We start from the raw sequence: 27,669 nt of genomic DNA, 5'->3' as shown, positions 1-27,669 counted from the left end.
ATCGGGATGAGCCTGTGGGAGGCAGCAACAGGCCGCCCTCGGAAGCTCCACCTGTGGGGCGAGATCGGAACGTGATGGATCAACAGCAACTAAGAAACAGTTTGACGCAGCAACTTTAGGCCTATATGCAGTTAGGAACCGTTCGGAATTTATGGAATGGACCACCGGAGGAAAATATGGGGGATTATGTCTTAATATTCTTTGTTGAGGGGTGGGTCACCCAAAATTTTTAGTCTGAGTGGGGGGGTCCTCAATTTTTGTTATGAAACAGCAACATTTCAAAGAACCACACCTGACCCTTCCCCCTTAATCACAGGCATGTTATCAACAACGAGCTAGGGTCCGGTTTCCCGAAACCTTCTTAAGCCCAGTTCAGACCAAAGATTCGCGACGCAACTGCTTGCAACTCGCAACTCCTTGCGACTCCTTGCGAGGAGACGGGCTGAGACGTTCTAAAACTGGGTAACTTTGTAACTTACAACTTGTAACTTGTAACTTACGTAACTTAGGGACTGTTCGTTATTTATTTTAAGACCCACTGATCACTTTATGCATAACCCCCCCGGCGATATAATTTTATTTTGACATGACACTGCAATCGACATGGCAGAATTAATGACCCCCAAAACAGTCCAAAAGAAAACGAATAAAGTAGAAGGAAACAGTGAATTTATGTTCCATCATGAATACTCATTTGTGTTATTTAATATTAAAAAGCATAAGTAAAGATTTACAAGCTATGTACATTTTTATATTTCTTTAAACACTTAATAAGGCTGCAATTCATATTATTTTAGGAAGTTATAAACCATTATTTCTGTCTTTGGTGTGAGGTCATCTAAAGTGAGGACAATACATGCTGTATTAATACATTGGTAATAGTTTGTAGGTCATAAATCTTTTGCTTAATAAATGGAAAAGCACAAGGCCCCCTAATGTGTGGAAGTGGCCAATAATATGGATGGACACTCAGACAGACATAGACTATGATACAAAAGCATGAGTACAAAACATAGTGTATAACAATGATGAATACAGTACAAAACACTGTTTCTAGTTTAATACATTTACATATCTTGCTATGGATGAAGTAGCTATGATGAACATCGACGATGGAAACAAAATGACTATCCCCATCTCATCCCCTGTCCGGTCCCTCTCTGAACATGTCCATGGAGACATACATCGTGCGGTGTTTGTTTCCAGAGAGTTCGCTGTCATCCTTGACGCTCCGGGGAGCTTGAGGCGGTGCTGCATTTTGGCTTCGATAGGGGCTGCTCTGCGAAAGCGGGAAAACAACCAAATACTCCTGCAACAGCGTATCCACCTCCTCCCGAGAGTCTTGCATGGATAGGCCGGCTTGGTGAGCACTAAGCGCCGCCTCCTCCGTTGCCGGCTCGCCGTCCTCCCCTGGGCTCAAGCCGCTGCCGTCAGGGGTTGGCACCGCCCACTCTGTCTCATCAGCGGCTGATTCGCTGTTGGTGTAGTCGCCGAGCCACGGTGGCACCAGGCAATCCCTGGCACCGTCCGACTCATAAGGGTAAACCCTCACGAAACGGGTCTCGCCTTCCAAAGGCTGGCTGAATTGTGGCGTGATCTGTGTGCACAATCACGATTATAAATGATTATTTTGCACTGCGCCTTCCTTAAAGGTGTAGTGTGTGCTATATTGTGAGCTCCGTGGAAAGAGCATCAGCTCCCTATGAAGTTTTAAAGTTCTGTTTCTAAGGTAACGATGACACAACTATTCTAATTTTCATGGGATTATACACTAATTAAAACATACTTATGAATATTATATTTAATTTCTGCAATGTCTGTTCCACTAGATGCAACAACATTACACAGTGCACCTTTAATGTATTCAAAAATAAAGAGTAGAGTATATCGTCCAATTATTCATCTGTGTATTATACCATTAATAAACAGAAAATAAACCTCACCTTCTGGTTGGTCTGGGAGGGCCACCGTGCCAACGAACTGTGACCAGGATTCGGCACCATCTTTCCTAAGAACGTCTTGTACCTGAGAATAAGATGAATGTAATTATTATAAATTAAACTTTCAGAAAGTTAAAGTCAAGTGTTTGACATCAACCATGTTCTATAACAATATATTATTGGTATTATATTGTTGATCCCATTATTATGCAAATCATTAATGTTAACACTAAATCATTTAAACCTACCAGACACAGCACGCTCCGAAAATGGACACACTAAAAAAAAACAGCGCTGCACATATAGGCAACACCAAGAGCAGAACAGGATCTATGAAGGCAAGAAGAAAAAACACACTATGTGCAATATGTCCTTCAATGATGAGGTATTGCAGAGTTCTAGCATCTGCTGCTCAGATAGCAGATAAATGGGGGAAGTCGGATTTCTTGAGATTTAATCAAGGTTTTTGGTGAGTAACAATCTAAAATGTTGCCCCAGTATACCTAGTAAAAAAGCGTACACTGTGTACTGTTCACAATAAAAAAAACGTACAGTATTATTATCTTTTCCATTTTTGATACATATTATTTATGGTTTGAGACACCAATAAATAACAACATTTGTAAATAATAAAAATGAAAAGCTAAAACATTGTGTAATACATTGGGCATTGTTCAAAGTTAATTTTGTTCACTTGACTTACCATGTTTCTGAGTCTCAAAGTGTCTTTCAGTGCTGCTGATATTGCCTGTGTGTCCCTTGGCCATGACAATTACGCTGTACTTGGTAGATTGTTTCAGGTTCTCCAGTACAGCACTCCGCTGGGTGCAACTGACAGATTGGTCTATATACAAGTACAGCAGACACGCAAAGTCTTGACTTTAAAACATGGGAAGGAAACCACAGTTTAACAGAATCAACCAACACACCAATGACACTTACTGAACTTACTGTACAGCACGTCTTTGTCCGTCTGTCTGTAAAAAACAATAAAGTATTCAACAGCTGTGCTGCATATGTCCTCTGTCTTGATATCCCAACTCACATCGGCCCTGGTGTCTCCAGGTTGAAGCTCAGAGATGTAGATGGCCTGTGGGACTGTGCACATAAGGTGAACTTTGTAGTGGGTAAAACACAGATTAATACATGTATACATCTGAATCTCTCTAAACACTGTTACCTCTTCTTCGTGAGCACACCTGTGGTGCTTCTTTCCCATGCCCTGTCTTGTTGTCAAAAACAGGAGTAACCGTAATGTTGTATGGACGAAAGTCCCTGAGATCTGCAACAAAGACAGAACAATGCTTATGTAAACCAGGAAATACAGACCATCCATATGTGATGTGGAACCCTGACCTGTCATCCTCAGACATATACGCAATTGTGTATTAGTCTGGAACCAGATGTGTATAAGTCTGTTTTGTCAAGGATTGTTATCAACACTGCAGACCAAAATGCTTCTTGACACAATTGGATAGACCGACAACCAATCAGAGCAAGGTTGACCCATTCCCTGTATTACCCCATTACCTACAACAAACAAAAAAGGGAAACATCAGTGTGGCTAACACACAGCCATTCATCTAGAATCAGTCCTTCCTTCCTCCATCATCCAGCCTTCCAACCATCCATCCTCCTTCAGTGCCATCCCACCACATGCTCAATGTCTCCTTTTCAACCCACCATATAGTTTGGTTTTGGTATGGTTGCTCCTCTTCCAGAAATATGTTTTCCCGTCATCGGTCCAGTCTACAATGTAACCGCTAACATTCTGACGGGGAGCATGCCAGCTCACTTGGATAATACCGCCTTGTGCCGAAGCCTGGATGTGACTGACCTGAGGCAGGGCTGAGAAACGCAAGCAAGCACACACAAACGCACACACAAACACACAAACATACACTTTTACATCAAACTACAATCCTTACGTACATTTTCAAAACCAATTTTAAGTAGAAGGTTAAAATAAAACACCAAACTTCACCCAGAAAAGAAAAGAATACAAATGCCACTCACTCTCTCCAATGGCCGGAACGTAAACAGTCTTGTTTGCAACAGACAGTTTATTTTGGAGAATTGAGAGCCGGATAACATGAGCTTCTGGGGCCACAGAGACGAAGCAGCTCAAAGGGCTACACACAGAACCCCCGTCGTATGATGATTCTGACACCATCGTGTAGAGAGGATAATCAACGTAAAATGTGTATTTTTCTTTGCATGTCTGGGGTATCTCCTGTTTAACAGATTGGAAATGAAAGATTAATGGGCTGGTTAAATGATGGGTTGCTTAGTGGAATTACTGTCACGTATATAACTATAATTAAAATAGCAGTTGAGTCAGTGTTTCTGGATAGCCTCCTTACCGTCCACATTACTTTTAATTCTCGCACACCACTGCTTTTTTGTTGAACTACCTTCCTCCACAGGTTAAATTGAAAGGTCTTTGCTGTAAGAGATGTCACATATTTTCAATGTGTTTCACTGCATTCAAACAAGATATAGGAGCATTGTTATCCAAGTGCAGACCCACAATTTTAAACAAAATCATCACACGCTTACCATACAACACATTGGACTGTATGAATGGACCACCCAACTATTAATGTACTTATGGATAAGAAAACACAAGTGACCTCAACACAGTACTGTGGAAATGGTGAATCAGAAACCATAGAGAGCCATCGACACTAGACATCCTGGGCCTCATCGTTAGCCTGGGGACAGGCGGTAGGCAGTGCTTACGATTCAGCAGGGACACGACTGTCTGCTCCAGGCTCCAGTCACTCCAGGGAGATCTGTCCACAGCACAGCGGGCTGACACAGCGTAGACGACACACGACTCTATGCCCTCAATGGTGACCCATGCCCTCTTCTCCTTGCTAGTCATGGATTTGTTGACCACCTGCTAAAACAGGGACAATGCAAAAATAAAAGTGATGCATAATGATTTAGATTGCTATACGTTACAGCAGGTTAGTGTTTAGCAGCCCTGCCTATAAAAGGTAGAGGGATTCTCTGTATCAGTGTTGAACATGAAGCAAACACTCTTAACGTAATCATATTAATAAGTAATATAAATGTGAATATAAAATGGCTCCCTTACCACTTCCTTTCCATTATCAAGAACCTAGAGACGGCAACAAGACATACAAAAGACAAAGCAATCAGTGTAATATTACATTTTTTTGTAAAGCATTTAATCACAGAAACGGGATGATAAAAGGGAATGACACAATGGAGTTGTCACCTGACTGTATCGGACTTGACAGTGAATAACGTTCCCGATGGTGTCTGATTGGTTCCACCTGACCAGCAGGGAGCGGTCAAGAGCAGTCACGTGTAGTTCGGGAGGGGCAAGCACCCCTAAAAACAAGATAGAATAATGACAGTAGGTAAATACATTTCTAAACCCAGTGCTCAAGTGTCACATTTCAATTGTGAGATTTTTGTCTTCCGACATAACTTACAGATTTGGAAAGGGTCAAATGAATATGTGTCTGATTCAACCTCCCATGTGCTGGAATTGGCTCTCACAACGATCGAAAAGTTCCTTCTAAGAGCTGGTAAGATCTTGAAAACGCATGAGGTCGTCCCTGAGTTGCAGTTAACAATCTTGTGGTCTGAGCAATTGACACTTAAACAGAAACATAATTTAATATTAGGTCATGAAAAAGACTGTCAATGACTGATTTTTCAGAAACAAAGTAGTTGAAACTCACCATGTCCTCTGTACAATATAAGTTATTTTCCATGAAGAACTCATTGTATGCTCCCAATAACAGACCATCTTTGGGAAACCTCCCACTGTGTTATTAAGTCGTATGAGACATGATACATTGCTGGGTTTTGCTGTACATGGGAAAATAAATGTCAGAATGTATCATCCATTCATCTGTAATTATTCTAATATACAAAAAAACAAGTAAATATATTATCTTACTGTATGTTTTGATGTTGGTCCCATCTAAAACAAGATCAGTCAATACACTATGGCATTGTATTGTAGCACTTTGGTAAGTTAAATTCTTCAAGGAAAGTACAGTATGAGAGGAGTTGATGGACTGGGAGAATCTGTCAGCCACCAGTTGACCGTTCACCTCCCAGTAGATTTGACCCTTGCTACAGGAACTCTGACACGTGACCTGAACCTCGGAGCCGAATAGAACGTGTTGATTTTTAGGAAAAACGGCGCAGGTTGGATTTTTCTTCTTTTCTTGTGCTGTTTGTGAACGCACATAGATGGAGAGTAAAATAAATAAACAAACATATAATAACAAAAAGTAGCCTTTCAAAGTCAAAAAACATCAGAAACGACAAATTTGTGTAGCGCTTATTTAAATAGGCCTAACGTTACGATATGGCCTAATATAACCACTCATGTACAACAAAGATTAATGAAAAATACCTCCAGAAGTTGTTTGAATTTCTGCGAGAATGAATAAAACAGCAAAATACATTCTTCACTCCGGCGATAGGACCGAATCCTAGAGCTACATCCGAAACGAGGTCTTCACGCGTCGACCACAACGCATTAGCTCTGCCTGCCCTGTATTCTCCCAATCGACTGCAATCTGGTAATTATAGCAGCAACACTTTGTCTCCCTTGTAGCAACATAACAAGCCCACAGGAACTGGTGAAACGTTTCCCAACTAGACTGTTGCATGAGGAAGTGAAGTAACATGACAGCCACAGCATTTGTTTCATTTCACTGCTGTAGTGTAATATATTCGTTATGAGTTAGAATGGGAGTAATGAATCAGCATGCAATGCAAAAATAATAATAGACATATACAAATAATAATAATAACAACAGTCTTTCATTGTGATTTAAAATATATTTCCTTGGATTTTAAGACTGCTTGGAGACACATTCAAAGGGCTTGCTATTTGAAGAAAGGAAGAGTTAAGTTTGGGATCATGTCTGAGTATGCCTAGGGCACACTATTGTAAGACACTTCTCTTGCCTCCTCTACCAATTCTTCATTTTGTTGAAAATAAATGTAGGTAAGCGGCATTTCTGAACATAGAATCTATATTTTGAATTACGTTGAGGTTACAAAGGCACCCAAACTAAAATAGCCAACGGGAGACATTGACCCATGGTCTGCACCCTGAGAAAGTCTGTCATTCAGTGTTCCTCCTGGGTCTGGTTCTGACTACTACTACAGCTCCTGCCACATTATCTTCATCCCCTACAAGTCAGGAGCTATGACTCTGGACTGATCCAAGATGGAACCAGGAACATGGGCCAAGACTGCTCGGCTGAATGCTGTGAGTGCTAGGATGGGATGTGAAACTGCTTTATGGGCATGGGTCTGATAGCCACGCTGAAGCTAAAGGCTATAGCAGGATTAATGAGACAAGAAAAAGAAAGAACAGAGAGACCAGACTGGAAACATAGACAGTTTGTTCTGAAAGGTGAGCAGACATGTAGCAATAGTAAAGACTCTGTGCTATGGATAATGAGAGGAATTCCTAGCAACTTTTATCTGATTTCGGAATACATTTCCTCATGGAGAATTGCATCCTCTTCCCGGTTCTTAAGAACTTAATGGATGTTTTCACCCTCATTAATCTGATCATGTCATTAACACGGGATGCTTATGGTAAGAGATAAGTGATTCATGGAAGTAGTTTTGTAGTTCATTCCATTCCATTATTATTGGTCATACCCTATAATGTTTCCTGCGATGACAGGGTTAATTCCACGAAATGCTATTTATAGGAAGTGTTCATTATTTTTCTAATATGGTCATTATTTTTTCTTTCATATATTCATGCCCCTATAACCTTATCCTGGCCGAAATAAAATGTGCTAAAATATATGAAGAAAATGCCTACAAGCAGATAATTTTTTGTTTTTCATCAAATTCACATCACATTCAAGTGCCATCATAGTTTTGAACAGAGGTTTTCTGTGATCAAAATATCTAATTATGTTAAATACAGCTCAGAAAATGTGCAAACATAAAATACCGTAATGTGTATGCAAACGTACACGCATTTTTTAAATGATAAGTCCAAATAAGTGTTTTATAACAAAATAAATATATAAACAATCTATTCATAATTAATAATACATTTAAAAGCCTTTTCACATTTACTTCAAACTAAAATATGATTCAAACAATACGGAAGAGGATTAGGGCCACATGTCATTCATTTTTATAAGTTATGAGAATAAAGTCATCCAAATTTTAGTTTCAGAAATTACAAAAAAATTTGGCCTCAATCCCTTTCCGTATAACAAATACCTTTAGGCCTACTATGGACATAGATTTGGCTGTGGTTTTATAAAATATAACTTGTACTGTGAACGCAAGCGTGCTTTTAATTTGATGGCCGCAATTTAAATGTAGCGTTTCCCTCGTCTTAGTACTTCCGGTTCAAATCCCTGTTACAAAAACACACGGCGTAGTGGGTTCTGGAAACTGACCGCTACCCTTCAGATATTTATCACCTGATCGTTTGACACTTTCACTGGCTTCAATGACAACAGCTGTGATCATCGCTGCGGTCGTCGGCGGTGGTGTGCTGCTTATCATGCGTCGTATATTTCCCCGGCAGAAGGCTGTGGAGCTACTCCGCTATCATGCTGACATGATGCGGGGGAAGACGGTGGTCGTAACCGGTGCCAACTGCGGTATAGGAAAGGCAGTGGCCGGGGAGTTGGTGAAACTCCAGGCCCGGGTGATCATGGCGTGTCGGGATCGGGAAAGCGCAGAACAAGCAGCCCGAGATATCAGAAAAGAAGCTGGACCAAACACTGGTGAAGTCATCGTTAAACACTTGGACCTGGCGTCGCTTTCATCGGTCCGGGAATTTTGTGAAGTAATTAATAAGGTAAGTGTAAACGTTAGATTTGGTTAAGTCAACATCTAAGCAATTCGGACAAGCATAATAGGTTTGTGCGGTGCTTGGGAGTTGGTGGAAGTGTTGTTCCTGTATTGTCAAGGACAATGGCGCTTTAGTGTCTGTTGTTCAGTTCTTTCTGTAGCTCTCAGCACAAAGTTCAACAGATGAGGCGTTGTCCATGGTACTGAAATATATACAAGGCACCCTCTCTCCGAGCTTAAAATTAGTGAACTAAATACTACATTTACAGCAATACTACATTTACCTTTAGGATAAATAAGTTGTGCATGCGATGGAATGTGTTTAAGCTAGCGTTGGTCATCTACAATGCAAACCAATCTACTAGTGGTGTTTGTTCTCCTTTTTAAATGGAACCACTGGATGCCATTTTAAACTAAATACACTGTCTGGCCCAATCAGGAGGAGTCCAAGATAGACGTGCTCATCAACAACGCAGGCGTCTACCAATGTCCCTACACCAAAACAGTGGAGGGCTTCGAGATGCAGTTCGGTGTCAACCACCTGGGCCACTTCCTGCTCACCCACCTCCTGCTGGACCGGCTGAAGACGGCAGAGGCCGGCCGGGTGGTGGTGGTCTCCTCCAAGCTCTACAAGTACGGCCACATCAACTTCGACGACCCCAACAGCGAGCGGGGCTACGACAAGGCCTTCTGCTACAGCCAGAGCAAGCTGGCCAACCTGCTGTTCTGCATGGAGCTGTCGCGCCGGCTGGGCGTGGGCTCGGGGGTCACGGTGAACGCGGTGAGCCCCGGCATCGTGAGGACCAGGCTGGGGAGGCACATCCACATCCCTCTGCTGGCCAGACCCTTGTTCTACTTGGCCGTGCTGGCCTTCTTCAGGAGCGCACTGCAGGGGGCTCAGACCCTGCTGTACCTGGCCTGCTCCCCGCTGGTGGAGGGCGTGTCGGGGAGGTACTTTGCCGACTGCGCAGAGGACACGCTGCTGGACAAGGCGACGGACGTGCAGGCGGCCAAGAGGCTGTGGGAGATGAGCGAGAGAATGGTGGGACTGAATGATGTGGAAAGCGATTAGACTGAAGACATGCTTGTCTTTGGGTTTTGTTTCCAAGGTTTTAACCTGAGTGGAACAGTGGTGTGAGTCCTATTTGGCAGTTGCATACTCTTTGGTCGGGGGTTGAATATTATCCAGCCGTGACATCTCTTTTCTGTGTGGATAAATAAGTTTAATAAGATCTGTCGGTACATGGATACTTGATACAGGGTTTTGAATTGTGTGAATGAGTGTTCTCCATTCCCCCATCTATTTTAAGCATCACTAACAACTTTGACTTCATTAATGCTCTATATAGAGATGTAACTTGGCTGAAGGGAAACGCACCCTTTCTAGCATAGTTGCTACTGTGATTTCAAACAAGACTTGAGTCTTTAGTGCCATCTGCTGGACATTAACTGAAAACCTTCCAATTTGTTTGTCTACCAAGACTTCGTCTCGAAATTAACAATTCAATCACACATCCTTTAAAGCAATTTGTGACACCTGCTGTGGGTATAATTTGTGTACATCATTTTGTGTACATCTGTATATCCTGTGAACTTTCTGGAATTGTTTTTAAGTGTAAATGCTTGATTTAGCTTTCCCCAAGGAACGTATTGATGAGTAATAATATTATGAAGGTGACATAAGTCAGGTGGGTATTTCCTTTTATATATTTAGATATATTTATGTGTATCCAATTTTGTATAACTCTTACACCTCTGGAAAAAATGACAGGCTCAAACTATTAGCTTGCTGACTTGAATCTCCTATACACAATAAAGCAATATATTAAAATTACAGTTTTCATTTTATTTGCATAGACTTACTAAATATGCAGACATTATGATTTTAAAATTGTCTTTATAATAGTGTATATACTGTTTATAGATATATTTGTGCTTATATATCACTTTATTTTTAGAACATGATTTTTATTTTTAATAAGGCTGTTGTGCGGCACCAGTTTCCTGAATAGTAATTCTCTAATTATTCCTCAGTTCAACACAAAAATACCTATTACCTCTTGCCTCCATGATGCTGCAAAGGAACACATCCATGAACTGTGTAGTAGAGTAGAGTAGGCCTGAACAGGCTAAGGCTATTCCAAAAGTGTGGTTTATTTTTAAGTGGCACTGTATCTACAGAACAAGCTCGCTAATGAGCTATGCTATGGGCCTTGGGTTATGAAATAACTATTCAATCGTGTGTGTGTGTCTCTCTCTCTCTCTCTCTTATTTAGAGCGCATATTTAAAGTGTCCACCTTAAATCCACATTATAACAATCACACCACATTGATAGAAAACAATGGGAACGAATCAGGAAGTTTGTCAAACGAAAACACATCTTCCTCTGGATAATTGGTTGCCCCAGATCAACCGTTATATATAGGCCAACAGTACATACACACACGCACACACGCATACACACACTGCTTCATTAAAACGAATCCCCTCATGGATGTTCACAAGATACAAAACTGGTACTTCAGTCCCTTGAGTTTGTTTGGTTAACGTTTGTGCAAATCCTTTTTTTTTTTTCTAAGTCCAATTGATTATTTTACGGATTTTCAAACACTGTTAAACGCATCACCATATCGATTCGCACAACAAAATAATAGAATGATAATAATCATAAAAATAAAATAAAAAGGTAACACATGGGCCAAACCAGAAACGATCACACCGAGAGACAAGGAGAAGCCTTCCGCCCATGACTCAACCGGGAACTCCAGTGATCATGAATCACGATCAACCAACCACCCGTCGCCTTCACGGACATAAAGAAACAATTGGGATCAGCAGGCTTCATACTTCATAGGATTGAAAAGATGCGACTCAGAGGGGTTGCCAGCGAGTGTCTTGTCTCCACAAGTCCTCTGTCACCTCTGCTCCACTACTTCCGTTTAACCGATCGAGTCTCTTATCCCTTATTATAAAGACAGCACTTAATATGGACTGATGAAACGTACCGTTTACTGTTTCAGAATTAATTATTATTGATATATTCAACACTGAAAACTTTATTTTAGTCTCTCATCATAATTTTTTTCATTCGCGTGGCAATGTGTCACAACATAGCTTGAAGCAAAACATCCAAGCAGTGCCTCTTGGGTTAATTTGTGCTTTATTATGGCAACAAAACAACAGAAATATAGATACATGCATTGTTGTCATAGAAACAGGGTTGCAGTGGCTTCATTAGGGATGTGGGCAATCCAAATTTGAGGTAGAATGGGAATAGGAAACGGTAATCTCTGGGATATATAGCAAACATTACATTAACCAAAAAGAAGTATACTTCTCCAAAACCATTAATAATAAAATTATACATCAATCAATAGCTTGTAATTTAATCCAGGAACGAAGAAAGAAAAAGGTAAAATCTACACCCATTTTCAGAATTCTTACTTAGATCTTTACATGGCTGATACAATTCCAGTCTGCTTAAAAAATAATGAACCAAAACAAATCATGTGTGCTGTGTTGGCGTAAAATATCTTCCTCATACTTCTCTCTCGCCACTGGCTGGTTGGCAGTTTCTTGTTGAAATGTATGTACATGTTCTGCGTTTCTCAAAAAACTATCGTACTCACTTGGTTGTTTATGGCATGTTAACAACATACATACAAAAAATATCACTCAATTATAAGAATTTGAATACCGCCATTCCTGTTTTTTACATTTGAACTTCAAACACATTTACATTCTTAAAACACGCCCATCCTCGATCGCTTGTTGCTTATATAACGGCATGAATGCTGTCTTCCATTGTTTCAAAACCAAAGCCCTGTATCAGTAAGCCGTGATTACTATACGCTCATGATACTGCAATATAACTCCTTATTCCCAGGCACCGTGATACTTAAAAAACAACAACATTCTGGTCACAATCACGCTATTAGCGGCTGGGCTAACACATGCCAATTTGCGTCCTGTATACCAATGATCAATTATAACAAAACAAAACCAAAAACGCTGAGGCTCTTTCAGTTCAGAAGAGTTCCATACAACTGGGCCTTGGTCAGACTGTCTTTCCTGGAGAGACCCAGGGTACCAAATTTTTGGCTGTAAGGGGGAGGAGGCGGGGGAGGCGGGGGGGACGTCTGCTGGCTCCCCTGCGGCGGGAGGTTGTGCTGCATCTCCGCCTGATAGTGCTGCAGCTCGGCCGCCTGCATCTCCAGCGTGGCCTCCCGGTTCAGGGACTCGCTGGAGCTGTTGGGGCTGGCCGGGGCGTACTCCTCCCCGGCCGCCGCCCCCGCCCCCCCCGCCGCCGCCCCCGCCACGCTGCCCTCCAGGTCCTTGGAGCTCCCTGAGTGGTAGAGGCTGTTCTCCGACTCCTGGCTGTCCTCCTTGGCGCGGTACAGGTGCGCCTGCGCGCTGTGGCACTGCCGGCCCATCATCATCACGGGGCCGCGCTCCGAGCTGGGGCTGCCGCCGCCGCCGCCGCCGCCGCCCCACACCGAGTCGGCAGCCCCCTGGTGGGGGTAGTAGTCGGCCCCCTCCTGGAAGCTGCTGTACAGCGGGCCCAGGCGGATCTTGGAGGGCCGCACCGAGAAGTGCTGCTCGGAGAAGCTGTAGGGGGAGGCGCGGCCGGGGCTGCGGTAGGCGGCGGCGCTCAGGTCCTCCACGCTCAGCTGCCGCCAGCGGCCTATCAGCTCCTCCTCCTCCTCCTCCTCCTCCTCCTCCTCGCCCGGCGCCAGGGCGCTGCCGCGGCGGCTGTCCCCGTACGCCACGCTGGGCGAGGAGGAGGGCGGCAGCGGCTCGTAGGGCTCGCTGAAGCAGGAGGACATGGTGCGGCTGTAGACGGGCGAGCTGCCGTTCTGGTGGTGTTGGTGGTGCGCGTGCTGGTGGTGGCTCAGCTCCGCCTGCTGGAAGGGGTGGGCGCCGATGGAGAAGCCCCCGGGGCTGTCCCGCTCCCAGGAGGAGTTGCTCTTGCGCTCGTAGTCCCCGGCGTCCCGCCACTCCATGTAGAGGGAGTGGTGGTGGGGGGAGGACCCCCCGCTGCTGGGCGGGCCCTCGCCCTTGTCCTCCGAGCCCGGCCCGCTGAAGCTGGAGTAGGTGCTGGAGCCCGGGAACTTCCCGCCAAAGTGCTCCTGGGAGAAGCCGGGCCTCAGCCCCACCGGGGCCTCCTCCGGGTTACTGTCCATGGAGTTCTGGGGCCCGTAGAGCAGCTTCCTCTGGCCATGGAGGTCCATGCTGGGCCTCCTCTCCCGGTGCCGGTCGTCCGGGCAGTACAGGGCCGTGTCGCTGCTGTACAGGTCCGTTTTGTAGGCCGCACGGAGGCCGAAGCCCAGGCCCAGCACTTGGCCGGAGCGGGGGCGGTCCACCCTGCCCAAGGTGTCCATGAGGAAGCCATGCTCCTGGGGCGGCGGGCTAGGCGAGTGGGAGGCCTGGCTGCTGCTGCAGGCCTCGTCGGCCTTCTCCAGCACTTCGTCGATGACGGAGCCGGGGACGGAGTCGGCGTAGGAGGGGTGGCCGAGAGGGGACTCCTCCAGGTGCAGGGTGACCCGCTGCTGAAGGTCTGCAGGCAGCTGGGAGGAGAGAGCACAAGGTCGACCACAATGAACAGGAGACCCCCGAAACCTGTTGGTGCTCAAGACAACCTCGTAATGACACACATCCATCTGTGTAGAAATCTGAACTTGGAAGGAATTTGACAGTTTGATATGATCATTTTCCTGCCGGTAACTCCAAAATATTCCCCCCCCCCCCCCGCCCCCGTCCAACCTGTCACCATTTCCAAAAATTTATAATGTTTTTTTTTTTTGCATCTTTGCAAAATTGTTAGTACAACTTAAGGGCTGAATTTCATCATACATTATGGAAAGGAGTGGAACAATGGAGTGTGATCTGTCACTGTAGCAGCATAGCGTGTCGTTATCCTGCTGGGCTTCAGGAATGATGTACAAGGTTTGTACCACTTGGAACAGATTCAGCAGCGTTTCTGCTCTAATGCACTGCTGGATAATGGAAATCTATATGCATGCTCAGCAGATTGAATATATAATATTATATATACAGTATATATATATATATATATATATATTTTTTTTTTTTAGCTATTTGTGGCATGAAGAGACATTATGCCATACCTGAACACTGTTATTCATGTATTAATTAATGAATGATTCAGTTAAATATAGCAATACATTCATTCATCTATTAAGCTGTTTTGTTGGTCTTATGTTGGTGTTTATTGCAGAGTGTGAATTGTGTGCTATCGATTTTTGGGGTGCACTCAATAAAGCAGTGACATTTTTACATTGCAAAAATATAAAAAACAAAAAGCCTGCATTAAAACCCACACAGTGATTGTGATCACTGTGCCAAACTCCATAGTTCAGGACTGAGGGGAGTTGTAAATCCATGGCTGAAAGATATTTCCTTTCCAGTCCATACCTCCGCAACGATAGCCCTCTGCATACCGTCCTCTGTGTCTGCTTCTCCATAGCAACAAGCTTTAGGCCAACTGCAGCACACAGCCAACATGGATCTAGCCGGCTGGCAAGGAGATGCAAGCTAATTATAACTTTGGAGAAACGGGAGCCGTGCCAATTTCTGGGACAGTGAATGGATAATTATTCATAATAATTTACAACTTTGAACACGCTAAACGCCAGGCGATGGCTGTCCACACATTTTACAGTGCGCCTATTGTTTCACATGTGAGCAAAATGAGCTTTCATGTGCTGCTCAGATATTGAAGCCCATAATTAAACACCCACTTCTTACGTGTTAGTACATTGGAGGGTGAAATACAAAATACACAAATCAAACAACATGAAATGTGCTTCAGGGTCCAAGCAGCGCATTCATAGCATTGGTAACATTCATTGATTTACTTTCAGGTAACACTCTATAATTACGTTCAGTCTTAAGGCACAGTCTTAAGGTAAGCCTATAGTTTATGATGACCTAATCATTAACAAAACATTAACTCACATTTGCAGATGATTAATATGGGCTATGTTAAAGGGAAACTATTTCACCCAGTGTGATGTTGACGTCAATATCAACTTTCTAGTGACATCACAAGTGGCCACCACGATCTATTATGGATGGATCAGCCGATCAATAGGTACAGGCGACTCTATAGGCTAGTAGGCTGAGCACTTATTTATCTTCTACCAATCTATATTTATGATTTGCTTACGATTTGTTCATCGTTAACCAAAGGCTCAAAACTGAGTGATTACTGACAGTTATTATAAAGTGTCCCCCACTTTCATGCGTCTCCCAAGGGCCCACTGTTGTTGGACATACAGAGAGACACACACATAAGGAACATACCACATGCATTATTCTTTGCAGGGCGCCTCTTTGTGTTTCATGATGGCGTGCATATGCATATGCATATTATGCATATGCTTCGCTCGGCGCACTCTGCTGCTGTGCTCTGCTGCTGCTTTTGGCACTGGGCTTTCAGCTTTCAAGAGCTTTGCATCACCATTGATCGCATCGCCGCTCACATTGATATTTCCATTCAGCCATTCGGGCAAAAAGTGGACCACCATTCTTTGAGTGTATGGACCCGGACCCAGATTACAAATCTGCTGTTGTCACGCGGACGAGGCCCAGGGCCCGGAGCTGAACCAGCACAAGCAGTGCCAACAAACTCTGTTGGTAAAACTGGGGTTACACTCACACACACACATCTATGCATACAGACACACATTTGTGCATGTGTGATATGGTTGAGTATAATGTGCAGTTGTATTTGTATTGCATTTGTATATTTGTATATTTGTTTATGTGCATATTTGTATATATTGTATGTATATTTGTATATGTGTATATTTGGATATTGGTATATTTGTGTATTTATATATTTGTATCTAATACAGGTGGGCAGCGGGCTTAGCAGGGTAACACATAACACTAATTATGTCGGTGCCCCAATACAGAATACTGGAGCCCTTGCAGAGTTTAATGAAACTCAAGACTGTGAGTCATGTTACAGGATACACCTGTGGTAACCCTGCCAATAACACCAATGTGGATATGTGTGTGTGCTATTCAATGACATGAGTATCAATCTCTACACAATTACAATTCTTTTACGATGCTCCTACTGATTCAGTGCTGTTGACTAAAGAAATAAAAAGTTAGATTATAGGTCTGACTTCCTGGCAGTTTCACCTTCTGAGACTTTATTATGAGAATATACGGTTTTATGACCCTGGAACAAGAAGAATCTGCGAGCTCATGTTTTATCGGCTCTGGCAAATGTGTCTGGCTGCCCTCCTGTTCAGACAGATTCCCGGCAGACCTAGCCCAGGTCTGGCCAATCACAATAGTTTAACTGTTATATGGCGGGTTTGATGCGATGACTGCACAGAGGAGAGCCCTATGGGAGCGCTGTTGAGGCATTTACATAAACAGATGTGTCCCCTGGTTCACAGCTCTGATTGGTTCTGGTCTATCCAGTAGGGCCCCGAGGGATTTTGGTCTGCGCCTATTGATTACACCCCTTGGAAATCTAAAATGAACTGAGCGGTGCCAGACTAAAAGGCATTTGCAAATGGGTCAAGCGATGTCAGGCTAATGGTTTTAGGTTGTTTTGTACAAACCGGGTTGAACACTAGACATACAGCTTTGACCCCACCTAAAGATGAAATACTCTCTTGTATTCAAATGTCTATCAATCCTTCTACATTACTTTGTAATAAAATGTATATATTTTTACTAGAGTCCAGTGAGTAATGCAGATATGTCCATGCCGATAACCAATTGTGTCTGAAGGTTTTTAGAAAAAAAAAAAACACGTTTCTGTTTAAAAAAAATGTAAATAGATAAAATGCTATTACGCATGCTAATAACACTAGGCTTTGTGATAAGGACTCACTTACTGTGGAGGGGTAACTCAAAGGGTGTGTGTGTGGGCTTACCTCAGAGAGCTGGGCCCGGTACACAGCCTTGTTACACTGGAGGAGCTGGGCGGCCAGGTTGCAGTCCTTCCTGTACAACTCCTGAGGAAGCACAGGACTGTGTGAGGCGGCTGTGCCCTGGTATAGAGCATGTTATGGATGTTATGCATTGAATTATGACCAGGAGACGTTTTTGCTTCCCTTCCACATCCTATAATTAAAATATTACAGTGTGTTTATAGTGTGTGTGTGTGTGTGTGTGTGTGTGTGTGTGTGTGTGCGTGCGTGCGTGCGTGCGTGCGTGTGTGTTTGTGAATATATATATATTATAACATAACATTATGAAATAAAATTATAATGAAAATATCACTAATATCACAACCATTATCACAATAACTTGACATTTGGAAATGGCCTCTTTATGGTCTACGGCTGTCAGTCAGGTTCTGTTCTTATGTTATGTTCTTAAAAAGTAGTGACATTTGCCTAAAAACAAGACATTGTTTGCTGATGGAAAGGATCTCAACCTAGAAGAGTATACAACTAATAACAGCCATTCACTAAAAAGTCTTTGCTTTTCTCTGATATCACAGAGCCAAATGCTTGTCTAGCCTCGTGGAAGACTGTGCAATGAGTGCAGCCTGGGGAGAGAGCACGCAGGTAGAGTGCACACAGGTAAGCAATCAAATCATTCAAATTGGCTCGAATGAAATAATTTGACCAAATTATAGCAAATTATAGCAAATTATAGCAATTTGCCATTTTTAAAACAGTGATATTAAATTGTATAAAGTTGCTGCTGCAGACAAACGACCCATTAAGTGTCACGCTGAGACAGTAAAAGGCTCACGTTGTCCTCCTGCAGCTTCTCTATGGTGAGCTTGGCCTCGATAAGGTGGTTGTTCAGGACAATGATCTCCCTGCTCAGCGCCCGCTTCTCGTCGTCGTGGTGCTGGGTCTGCCGGGGGAGGGGGAGAGGGAGGGGGAGAGGGAGGGGGAGGGGGAGGGAGGGAGGGGGGAGGGAGGGGGAGGCTTAGTTGCCAAAGTATCCACTTTTCTGGTTTGAGTTTTTGGTGTCTTGAGAAGCACTTTACGAATGCCATGATTGAATTATGAAATATTTATTGAAATGCATCAATTCACGTCGGGAATTTGATTTGGATGAAAGCGTGCAGACCACAGTGTGGAAATGGGACAATGCTTTTTGTTGTTGCACACACACTCATTACTGTTTATTAGACTAATAGCTTGTGATGAAATGAGAGATAAATAGTGTTGCCAAACTAATGAGCCAATATGAATACACAATATACAAATGCAACGCTTGAAAAATGACAAACAAAATGACTTCAATTCTATGAAGCGGTGGCACAGCTCAACAATTGAACAAATAACGAAGGCTATTAGCGCCAGCTGAAAATGAAATAACTGCCTAATAAGTTGCCTAAGAAGTTGAACATGCAACGGTGTTCATTGAAGGCACTGTTAGCTCTTTGAACCTCATTCAGGCTCAAACCTCTGGCGAGGTTTCGCAAAAAGGTGACTGACCATCGTCAGTGACTGTTAAGAAACATAACACATTTGCCCATCTCACTGTGTAACGTTTGTCTCTCCCGTAATGACAAAGTGTTGACACTGTTAAGGCGGTTGAAGCTTCACAGGCAAACCTATCCAGCACCGGCCCATAATGAATGAAACTTCAACCTATTCAATGGCCATGATGAATCAATAGCAACGACAAAAGGAGCTGTTAAGGTTTCTCTTAACGCAGCAATAACTTCTATTCTATTGAGTCTGCGTGACCTCCCACTCCACCACGCTATTGACAGCTGGGTCCTAACTCTCACCTGTCTCTGTCTTTTATCTCCCAAACTAGGGGCCCCCATTACTGATGAAGTCTGTCTGTTTGGCGGGAAAGGCACATCGTTAATGGTGGTTGAACGATGATCCTCTGCTACCTGGTTAATTTTATCTCCAGCGCCAAAGACAAACGTCTTACGCTATGCTGCTCAGATGTAAGCAGGAGGGCGTCCAAAATAAGCCAGAATTAATGACAGTGGCACCAAAGGCTGCAGGCCTTTCCCATTCCCACATTTCAGCTTTGATGTATTCCCATGTATGTAAACCCATGATGTAAACAGCATGGTTCACTTGAATTTTCTCAACTCCCCTTTGGTTTTTGTACAGGAAGGGACACATAAGCCAGGGACACATAAATGCATGACCATGAGCCATGCACACCAAACAAGTGTGCACACACCACTTACATTTCTGTGAATCTTTTCTTCCAGATCTTGATTGATCCTCTGCAGTGCCGAGTAGCTGCTCTGTATTCTACAGGGGACAAAGCACAGTGTTGCTCATGAACCAATAACACTCCTCGCATGCTGCCCTGTACGCACATGCACATGAACATACACACTAATACACACACACACACACACACACACACACACACACACACACACACACACACACACACACACACACACACACATATATAGACACAGGTATGCAGTAAGATGAAGCAGGGTATGCAGGGTATACAAGGTAGGACTCACACACACACACACCATCTGCCCGGATCTCAACTTTATTGAAACGCTGAACAACTACAATGAGCTTATGTTCCCTCATCTCACACGGCTGCTGCTACAGATGCATCAGAGTGGTCTGCTCTGTGTGGTGAGGGAAGTCAGGTGATTATTATTATTATCATTATTAGCTCAGTTTGTTGCCCGAAAGACCCATTTTAGAAATGTATGAGTTCTTCCTGTGGGTGGAGATTTGATTAAAGATTAGGCAGCCCTTCACTGTATGAAAACAAGGCAGATCTTGTAGCAGAAATGTAACACTGTTTTTTTAAATATAAAACAGCGCGTATAAATTGACAGTGTAGTAATTCCTATTAGGTTAGGTAACGTGCGTTGACCACATAGCCAAACACATCAGAAATTGTGCACACGTCCCACGCAAATATAATCAGTATTAGGCCCATACCAACGCTCCTATTTGCTTTGTTTCACTATATTGACAGCTGAGGGGCAGTGAAGAGAGAGAGAGCCATGCACGCACAAATTCTTTGTGCGTGCATGGCTGTGTGACAGAACTGAACCGAACGCAGCTTTAATCAAACTTTCAAGCTAGTCTTTCGCCTTCACACCTCCTACACTTTGCCGTCAATTGCGGTCTCTCAAGAGTGGAGCTTTTATACAAACAATAAGAATGAAAAAGAACAAGTGATGAAGTGGACAACTACAAATTACAGTCAGTATTACTAATATTGTACAGCTCATTCATATTAGCCTTTCAGAAACAAACAAAAATATCCTAGATTCCTACAGCTGTCTAGTTTAGATGTAGAAACATACCCATGCAGCCCACTTAAAGCCACTGTAGGCACGGTTTTGACACTTGTTAAAGTGAGAGCGAGAGCAGAAAACAGATCGAGAGGAGAGTTTGAAACTTAACAACCCAGAAACACCTCCACCCACTCTGTTCCCTCCCGCCCACTCAATGTCTCCCCCACTGAGGAGTCTTCACTTGTGATTGACAGGCAAGCTTAATTCCCTAAACAAATCAGGGCAGAGATGCCCTGAATGGTACGAAATGTGCAGAGAGCATTTCACTCACAGATAGCGAACTAATTACACTCCAACTAGCTCCTGAATCGTACCTATCACCTTTCAAGTAATAGTTTTTCTCCAATACTCATTGACTTATTCTCCACCTTGTTTTCGTAAGTCACTTCAGTTTCACACACTACAGTCCCCCGCGAGAGCTGACGGAGCAGCACCCCCACCCTACCTGACCCCCACCCTCCCTGACCCCCGCCCTACCTGACCCCCACTCTCACTGACCCCCACCCTCACTGACCCCCGCCCTACCTGACCCCCGCCCTACCTGACCCCCACCCCTCCCTGACCCCCACCCTCACTGACCCCCGCCCTACCTGACCCCCACCCTCCCTGACCCCCCCCCTACCTGACCTCCGCCCTACCTGACCCCCACCCTCACTGACCCCCGCCCTACCTGACCCCCACCCTCCCTGACCCCCACCCTCACTGACCCCCGCCCTACCTGACCCCCACCCTCCCTGACCCCCACCCTCACTGACCCCCACCCTCACTGACCCCCGCCCTACCTGACCCCCACCCTCCCTGACCCCCACCCTACCTGACCCCCGCCCTCCCTGACCCCCACCCTCACTGACCCCCACTCTCACTGACCCCCGCCCTACCTGACCCCCACCCTCACTGACCCCCACCCTACCTGACCCCCGCCCTCCCTGACCCCCACCCTCACTGACCCCCACTCTCACTGACCCCCGCCCTACCTGCGCAGCTTGTCGGTGAACTTGTCGAGCTCCTCCTGCGCGCGGCGCAGCTCCGTCTCCAGGTACTGCCGCGTGGAGTCGAACTCGCTCTCCAGGAGCTCCAGCTTGTGGGTGGTGAAGGACAGCCGCTTCCGCAGGTCCTCCTTCTGCTCCAGCAGGGAGCTGCGGGCACACACACACACGCGCGCACACACACACGGACACACACACACGCGCACACACACACACACACACACACGCACACACACACACACACGCACGCACGCACATGCACACACGCACACACACATGCACGCACAGACATGCGCAGGGACACACACACCCACGCAAACACACACACACACACACACACACACACACACAGACACAGACACACAAGGTGAAACATGGCATCAAGCGTCAACGATTTAAATAAAGAAATGTGCTTCTTTTCTTGTGTTGGTATTTGTTTCATGGGATGGGAACAGTCAGTGAGATTGATGAGTCATGAGGAATGCAGCTTGTGTGACGAACCAAACAGGCAGATGCAACAAAATACAGTAGACCTACATCCCTGCTCTCGCAGAGGGAGACCTGAGCCTTTTTTTCAGGCTTATTCAAGAGGACAAACGGAATGCAACCGCATCACCACCCCATCTCCACGAAAGAACCGTCTCATCTGATCGTATCTGCTCTGATCAATATCTGCTGATGTCTAGTCCAACGTGGCACAGATAGACTGCACAGGTCGTTGCAGCTCAGTGCCTGTGACTTACAAACACAAAGAACGACCTGTCTTTTGTGTGAGTACAAAGTCCTCCCAGCGAACCAGAACATGCTGTAGATAGGATCACCTGTTAAGATCGTTCCACCCTCAGAGTCAGGTCAAGACCAATCGGCCCAATCCCAGGTCAGGCGCCACCCCTGAGTTGTGATTGGCCTGCCCAATCTGTCAGGATCATCTCCCAGGCTCTCTTTGTACAACGACCGTCGCAAGGTCCTGCTCCTTTAAACCTCAAAGAAACAATTTCCACATCGGGGGTCGAGGTCTTTCGTGGCTGAGCTATTGTGAAGTCCCCTCGTTAAGAACGGAATGGCCCCGCCCCTCGGCCCCCCCTTTCGACAATCCAACCAATTGGTTCCACTGATCCACAGGGGGAAAGACTATTATTCATGATATGTAATGTACCTGATGAAATATGAGCCGGACCAACCCACCCAATCCATCACAGCAATTGACTGGGATGGTCCGTGTTTCGCAACCCCACCCCCCCGCCCCCCCCGCCCCCCCCCCCCCCCACTCCCACTGGCCCTGACCACAGCACACCGGAGCATGCAATTAGAAGGGAACAGCGCACAGTGACGACTATTTTTAGTTATTTTTCCGGGGTGCGTGCCATGCACTATACCTGGACTAGCAGTTCCATTAAAAGTGTGAGAGTGAGAGGGGTTGCCGTTGGGGGTGTGGGTTAGGGCACGCTAATGGACTCCATATTGACAGACTGACGGAGACAGCAGAGCAGGGCCTAATAACTCCATCATCAGCTAGCCGGATTCACTCCCAGCCGATGGAAATGTGTTCCGCTTTTGCCCTTCTCTTCGTTAACTGACGCCCTCTTTCTCTTGCTTGCTCTCAGCAAGCTACTGCTGGGGATTCTTCTCTGCCTTACATCGGGCGATAACATCCCATACTATTATAGGCTATAATGTTAATGGTCCAGCTTTCATGGCCCACAGACGGTGGCACTGAAGGACTCGGTTGAACATTGGAGTTAGCTCCGTAAAAGAAAATAAGAGTTGCTTAAAAAGTCAAATTCAAATCAATAATAAAGATATTCATTTGTTTTCTTCGTGAATGATGCTCCTTTCCGAGCAGTGGCTGGGTGACAGCCTGACCGTTTGTAAAGGTGTGTGTGTGTCAGGGAGATGTTTCTAACGCCTGCGCCACCAATGACTCCCTGCTGACTCAGCTGTAGCGTAAATCCCTCTCGCGCGCTACCCCTCCACCGCCGCCGCCGCCGCCGCCTCCTCGCACCGATGAAGTGCTCTCGTTCCGGGAACGGCGGCGGGCGAGAGAGAGCGGGGAAGAGAGAGCGGGGAAGAGAGAGAGCGGGCGAGAGAGAGAGAGCGCGCGCCAGCCGCCGCCGCCGCCGCCACTGCAGCAGCCCTTCAGTCGGCCGCCTGCAGAGGTGAGAGGACGCGTGGGTGCAGCGAACCGACACACACACACAATGTAACACGTGTTATTATTAGATAATACCAGCTAGCGGCACCAAAACAAACATAAGATAAATATATATATATGTTAAAATAAAAGGTGTATAGCTTTGTGTATATATATCGAGACAATGTGTGCATTTTTGTGATGTGGCTTGTGGCTGGACGGACGGATGGACGGACGGAGGGACGGATGGATGAGGCGATGAGAGGTGACGACGCGAGAGAAGGCAAGCGCCCCCCCCCCCTTACCTCTTCTTCTGGTGCTTGGCTCCGTTGCGGGAGACTTTGAGGGCGGTCTTGCCAATGTAAATCTTTTTCATGGTAGTTCTGTGCTCGCCGCCTCTCATGTGTTAGCTCGGTTCAGCCTCCACGTACGTGTGTTAAGAGGCTTTGGTGGGTGCTTTTTCTGAAGGGGGGGGGGGGGGGGGTGCAGGGGTGGTGGTGGTGGTGGTGGTGGGGGGGGGGGGGGGGGGGGGCTAAGTCTGGCCTCAGGGGTGACCACCCGCTCTATCTTGACGGACCCTGCCAAAGAACAAAGCAAAAGCCAAAGGGGGTCACCCTTTGCGAGATCCGATCACTTTAACTAGGTTAGAGGAAGAGGGCCCACCAAGCCGCACACACACACACACACACACACACTCACACTCACACTCACACACACACACACACACACACACACACACACACACATAAACACATAATCCCAAACAAGGTATAAGATATGCACAAAAACTTTTTTGTATGATAGCCACACACACCTCCCACCCATCACCACACACACACACACACACACGTTGACAAACTGTACTCGTGAATATTTTGTTCACACACACGCATACACAGACACAACCCCAAACACACGTCGACAAACTGTACTCGCAAATCTTTTGTTCAAGCACGAGCACACGCATACACACACACAAGCCCATGCACGCACACACACAAACACAAACACACGCGTCGACAAATTGAACTTGTGAATATTTTATTCACACACACATACACACGCACAAACACAAACACAAACACACACAAAGGTTTTTTTCACAATGTCAACAACATTTCCTCCCCTCCCTGCAAGACAAACACGTGCAAACGGTTCCTCAACCACCCCCCCCCCCCTCTCCGAAGGGTCCCCGTCGCTAAGGGGCAGGCGCTGTACGAGGGTGCAGAGAAATGGTGTTACTTATTGGAAGAGACAGAGCCCCACCACTGTGATCAGACCCCCCTTCCCCTCCTGCTTTCCCAATCGACCTCCCCCCATCCTTTATTGAGCCCAGGCACAGAGCTAATACGTCTCACGCAACACCACCCACACTCAGTGTATAGGGACGCATGCACTCGGTCGCGGGTCGATGGTGTAGTCGTGTGTGTATGTAAAAATGTTGGTCAACTGCATCGACAATTCCATCTCCACAACAGTCCCCGTGCGCTCGCTCTCGTTTCCCGTTGCACAAACTCCCGCAAGCCTCTGTTTTGACAGGGATGTTTTATTATTTCACAAGTTTTCAAGATTGTGGCAACGTTTTTACATCCGTACATCTTATTTAAATTCGTATAGTGGGAACACAGTGTGGTGAACACATGCTGCGCACACGTGTCGGTTTATCAACACACAAACACAAACACACACAAAATCTGGCAATCTTAAGGGCAGAGCAGCAGAGACGACGAGAGAGGAGGAGAGATGAACAGAAAGGAGCAGAGCTGTGGAGAGAGGAGGAGAGAGAAGAAGAAAGGAAGAGAACGAAAGGAGTAGAGGGGATCAAAGGAGCTGTGAAATGAGCAGAGAGGAGGATGGTGGGGCAGTGAGGAGGAGAGAGGAGCTGCCTGAAGGAGATAAGAGCAGAGAGGAGGAGTAAGGAGCCGAAAGGAGGAGAGAGAAGGAGAGAGAAGCAGAAAGGTGGACGAAGGAGGAGATGAGCAGAGGAGAGGAGAAAGAAGCAGGGAGGAGGAAAGAGGAGCAGAGCAGAGGATAAATGAGCAGAGAGGAGAGGAGAGGAGATCATGACAAAGATGGAGAGAGGAACTGCGAGGTACATATAGTAGAGAGAAGCAGAGAGGTGGAGAGATGAGCAGAGCAGAGGAGAGAGGCAGAAGAGCAGAGGAGAAAGAGGAGGAGAGAGAGGCAGAGAAGAGGAGGAAGAATCAGGGAGGAGGAGAGAGAAGCAGAGAGGAGGAGAGAGGTGCAGAGAAGAGAAGAAATGAGCCGAAGTGGAGAAAGGAGAAGCGAGGTGCTCTCCAGATGTACGGCGCTGTGGAGGAGGTTGTTGATTCTGCACGGTGAGAAGCGTTGCAGGAGAAATGTGTCCTCCCCCGAACGGTGACAGCTCACCACACTGTCGCTGGAGCCTTCAGTCCAGCTGCTCCCCTCTGAGTCATACCTACCTTCCGGATGTGTGTGTGTGTGTGTGTGTGTGTGTGTGTGTGTGTGTGTGTGTGTGTGTGTGTGTGTGTGTGTGTGTGTGTGTGTGAGTGTGTGTGTGTGTGTGTGTGTGTGTGGGTGTGTGGGTGTGTGGGTGTTTTCTTGGTATTCATAGTTGAATACAGGTATATGCTCAAGTGAAGGAGCAGTCCAGCTGCTTGTGTGTGTGTGTGTGTGTGTGTGTGTGTGTGTGTGTGTGTGTGTGTGTGTGTGTGTGTGTATGTGTGTGTGTGTGTGTGTGTGTGTGTGTGTGTGTTTCTGCACACACACAAGTGTGGGATTAGTAGATTCGGATTCATGCAAGAGTGTGTTTGTGCATGGGTCTTTTCCTGCATGTAGGCGCACTTGTGTTTGTGTGTGTTTGTTATTGTGTGTGTGTGTGTGTGTGTGTGTGTGTGTGTGTCCCTGCGTGTGCGTGCACTTGTATGTATTTGTTTTTTTGTGCAGCGTACAGTCACACACTAACAACATTAAAACCTTCCCGACGCAACACAGAAAAACCTTCTTCCACTGCCGTGTCAAAGCAATGGGGGGACATTGTGTGTCGTCGTGTGTTGTTGTTGTTGTGTGTGTTGTTGTGTGTGTGTGTGTTGTTGTGGGGAAGGCAATGCAAACGTTATTGTGGTGAGGGAGGCTGTGTCAGACGGTGTCTCTGGACCACGGCGCAGTGGCTCCCCACCTGCCAGCTCCTCACACACTGCAGCAAACATCCAGAGGCCACCCGGCCCGGCCTGGCCCGGCCCGGGCCGGCCCGCCACCCTAAACGCACACACACACACACACACGCCGGCCCCGCCCAGCCCGCCCAGCCCGCCACCCACACACACACACGCCGGCCCCGCCCACGTCACCAGCCACCGCCGTGATAACAAGCAGGCGGCGAGGGAGTGCCAGGCGAGTGTGTTTGTGTGCGGGTGTGTGTTTGCAATCGTGTGTGTGTGTGTGTGTGTGTGTGCAGGTGTACGTATGCAGCTGTGCTTGTGTGTGTGTGTGTGTGTGTGTGTGTGTGTGTGTGTGTGTGTGTGTGT

The 27,669-nt window shown here is 45.9% G+C and overlaps 3 protein-coding genes across 3 annotated transcripts; 1 reads left to right on the top strand and 2 right to left on the bottom strand.

Annotated features, from left to right (window-relative positions):
- Positions 1-717: 717 nt before the first annotated feature.
- Positions 718-6,537, bottom strand: LOC311364115 (granulocyte colony-stimulating factor receptor-like). Its single transcript, XM_084484131.1, has 16 exons — positions 6,346-6,537; positions 5,881-6,159; positions 5,660-5,789; positions 5,408-5,574; positions 5,188-5,303; positions 5,044-5,067; positions 4,683-4,845; positions 4,304-4,386; positions 3,957-4,173; positions 3,624-3,788; positions 3,121-3,222; positions 2,883-3,038; positions 2,644-2,784; positions 2,189-2,270; positions 1,944-2,025; positions 718-1,597 (listed from the first exon to the last, which is right to left on the bottom strand). The coding sequence occupies exons 1-16, from the start codon at positions 6,395-6,397 to the stop codon at positions 1,139-1,141; spliced, it is 2,418 nt and encodes an 805-aa protein (XP_084340257.1). The 5' UTR covers positions 6,398-6,537; the 3' UTR covers positions 718-1,138.
- A 1,811-nt stretch (positions 6,538-8,348) lies between these two features.
- On the top strand, positions 8,349-10,590 carry rdh14b (retinol dehydrogenase 14b). The gene is made up of 2 exons (XM_084484133.1): positions 8,349-8,784; positions 9,217-10,590. Exons 1-2 carry the CDS (start codon positions 8,431-8,433, stop codon positions 9,847-9,849), a joined length of 987 nt encoding a protein of 328 aa, XP_084340259.1. The 5' UTR covers positions 8,349-8,430; the 3' UTR covers positions 9,850-10,590.
- A 2,210-nt stretch (positions 10,591-12,800) lies between these two features.
- LOC311364116 (brain-enriched guanylate kinase-associated protein) lies at positions 12,801-24,563 on the bottom strand (the record flags this gene model as incomplete). Its single annotated transcript, XM_084484132.1, has 6 exons — positions 12,801-14,345; positions 17,703-17,783; positions 18,532-18,639; positions 19,949-20,015; positions 22,018-22,179; positions 24,466-24,563. The coding sequence occupies 6 exons, from the start codon at positions 24,561-24,563 to the stop codon at positions 12,801-12,803; spliced, it is 2,061 nt and encodes a 686-aa protein (XP_084340258.1).
- Between the last annotated feature and the right edge of the window lie 3,106 nt (positions 24,564-27,669).

Source organism: Micromesistius poutassou (genome assembly GCF_964030765.1).
Source record: "Micromesistius poutassou genome assembly, chromosome: 19".
In the NCBI taxonomy this organism is placed as follows: Eukaryota; Metazoa; Chordata; class Actinopteri; order Gadiformes; family Gadidae; genus Micromesistius; species Micromesistius poutassou.
Note: the sequence above shows the minus strand (reverse complement) of the source record. Positions and strands in the feature narration are given on the sequence as shown.

Bases quoted from the DNA above. Each gene is read 5' to 3' on its own strand.
- LOC311364115 (XM_084484131.1), bottom strand. From the start codon at position 6,397: ATGTATTTTGCTGTTTTATTCATTCTCGCAGAAATTCAAACAACTTCT. The intron at 3,223-3,623 runs GTGGGTTGAAAA...TCTTTGTTGCAG, and splicing joins TACCAAAACCAAACTATATG to ATCTCAGGGACTTTCGTCCA. The intron at 1,598-1,943 runs GTGAGGTTTATT...TTGTGCACACAG, and splicing joins CCTCCCAGACCAACCAGAAG to ATCACGCCACAATTCAGCCA.
- rdh14b (XM_084484133.1), top strand. From the start codon at position 8,431: ATGACAACAGCTGTGATCATCGCTGCGGTCGTCGGCGGTGGTGTGCTG. The intron at 8,785-9,216 runs GTAAGTGTAAAC...TGGCCCAATCAG, and splicing joins TTTGTGAAGTAATTAATAAG to GAGGAGTCCAAGATAGACGT.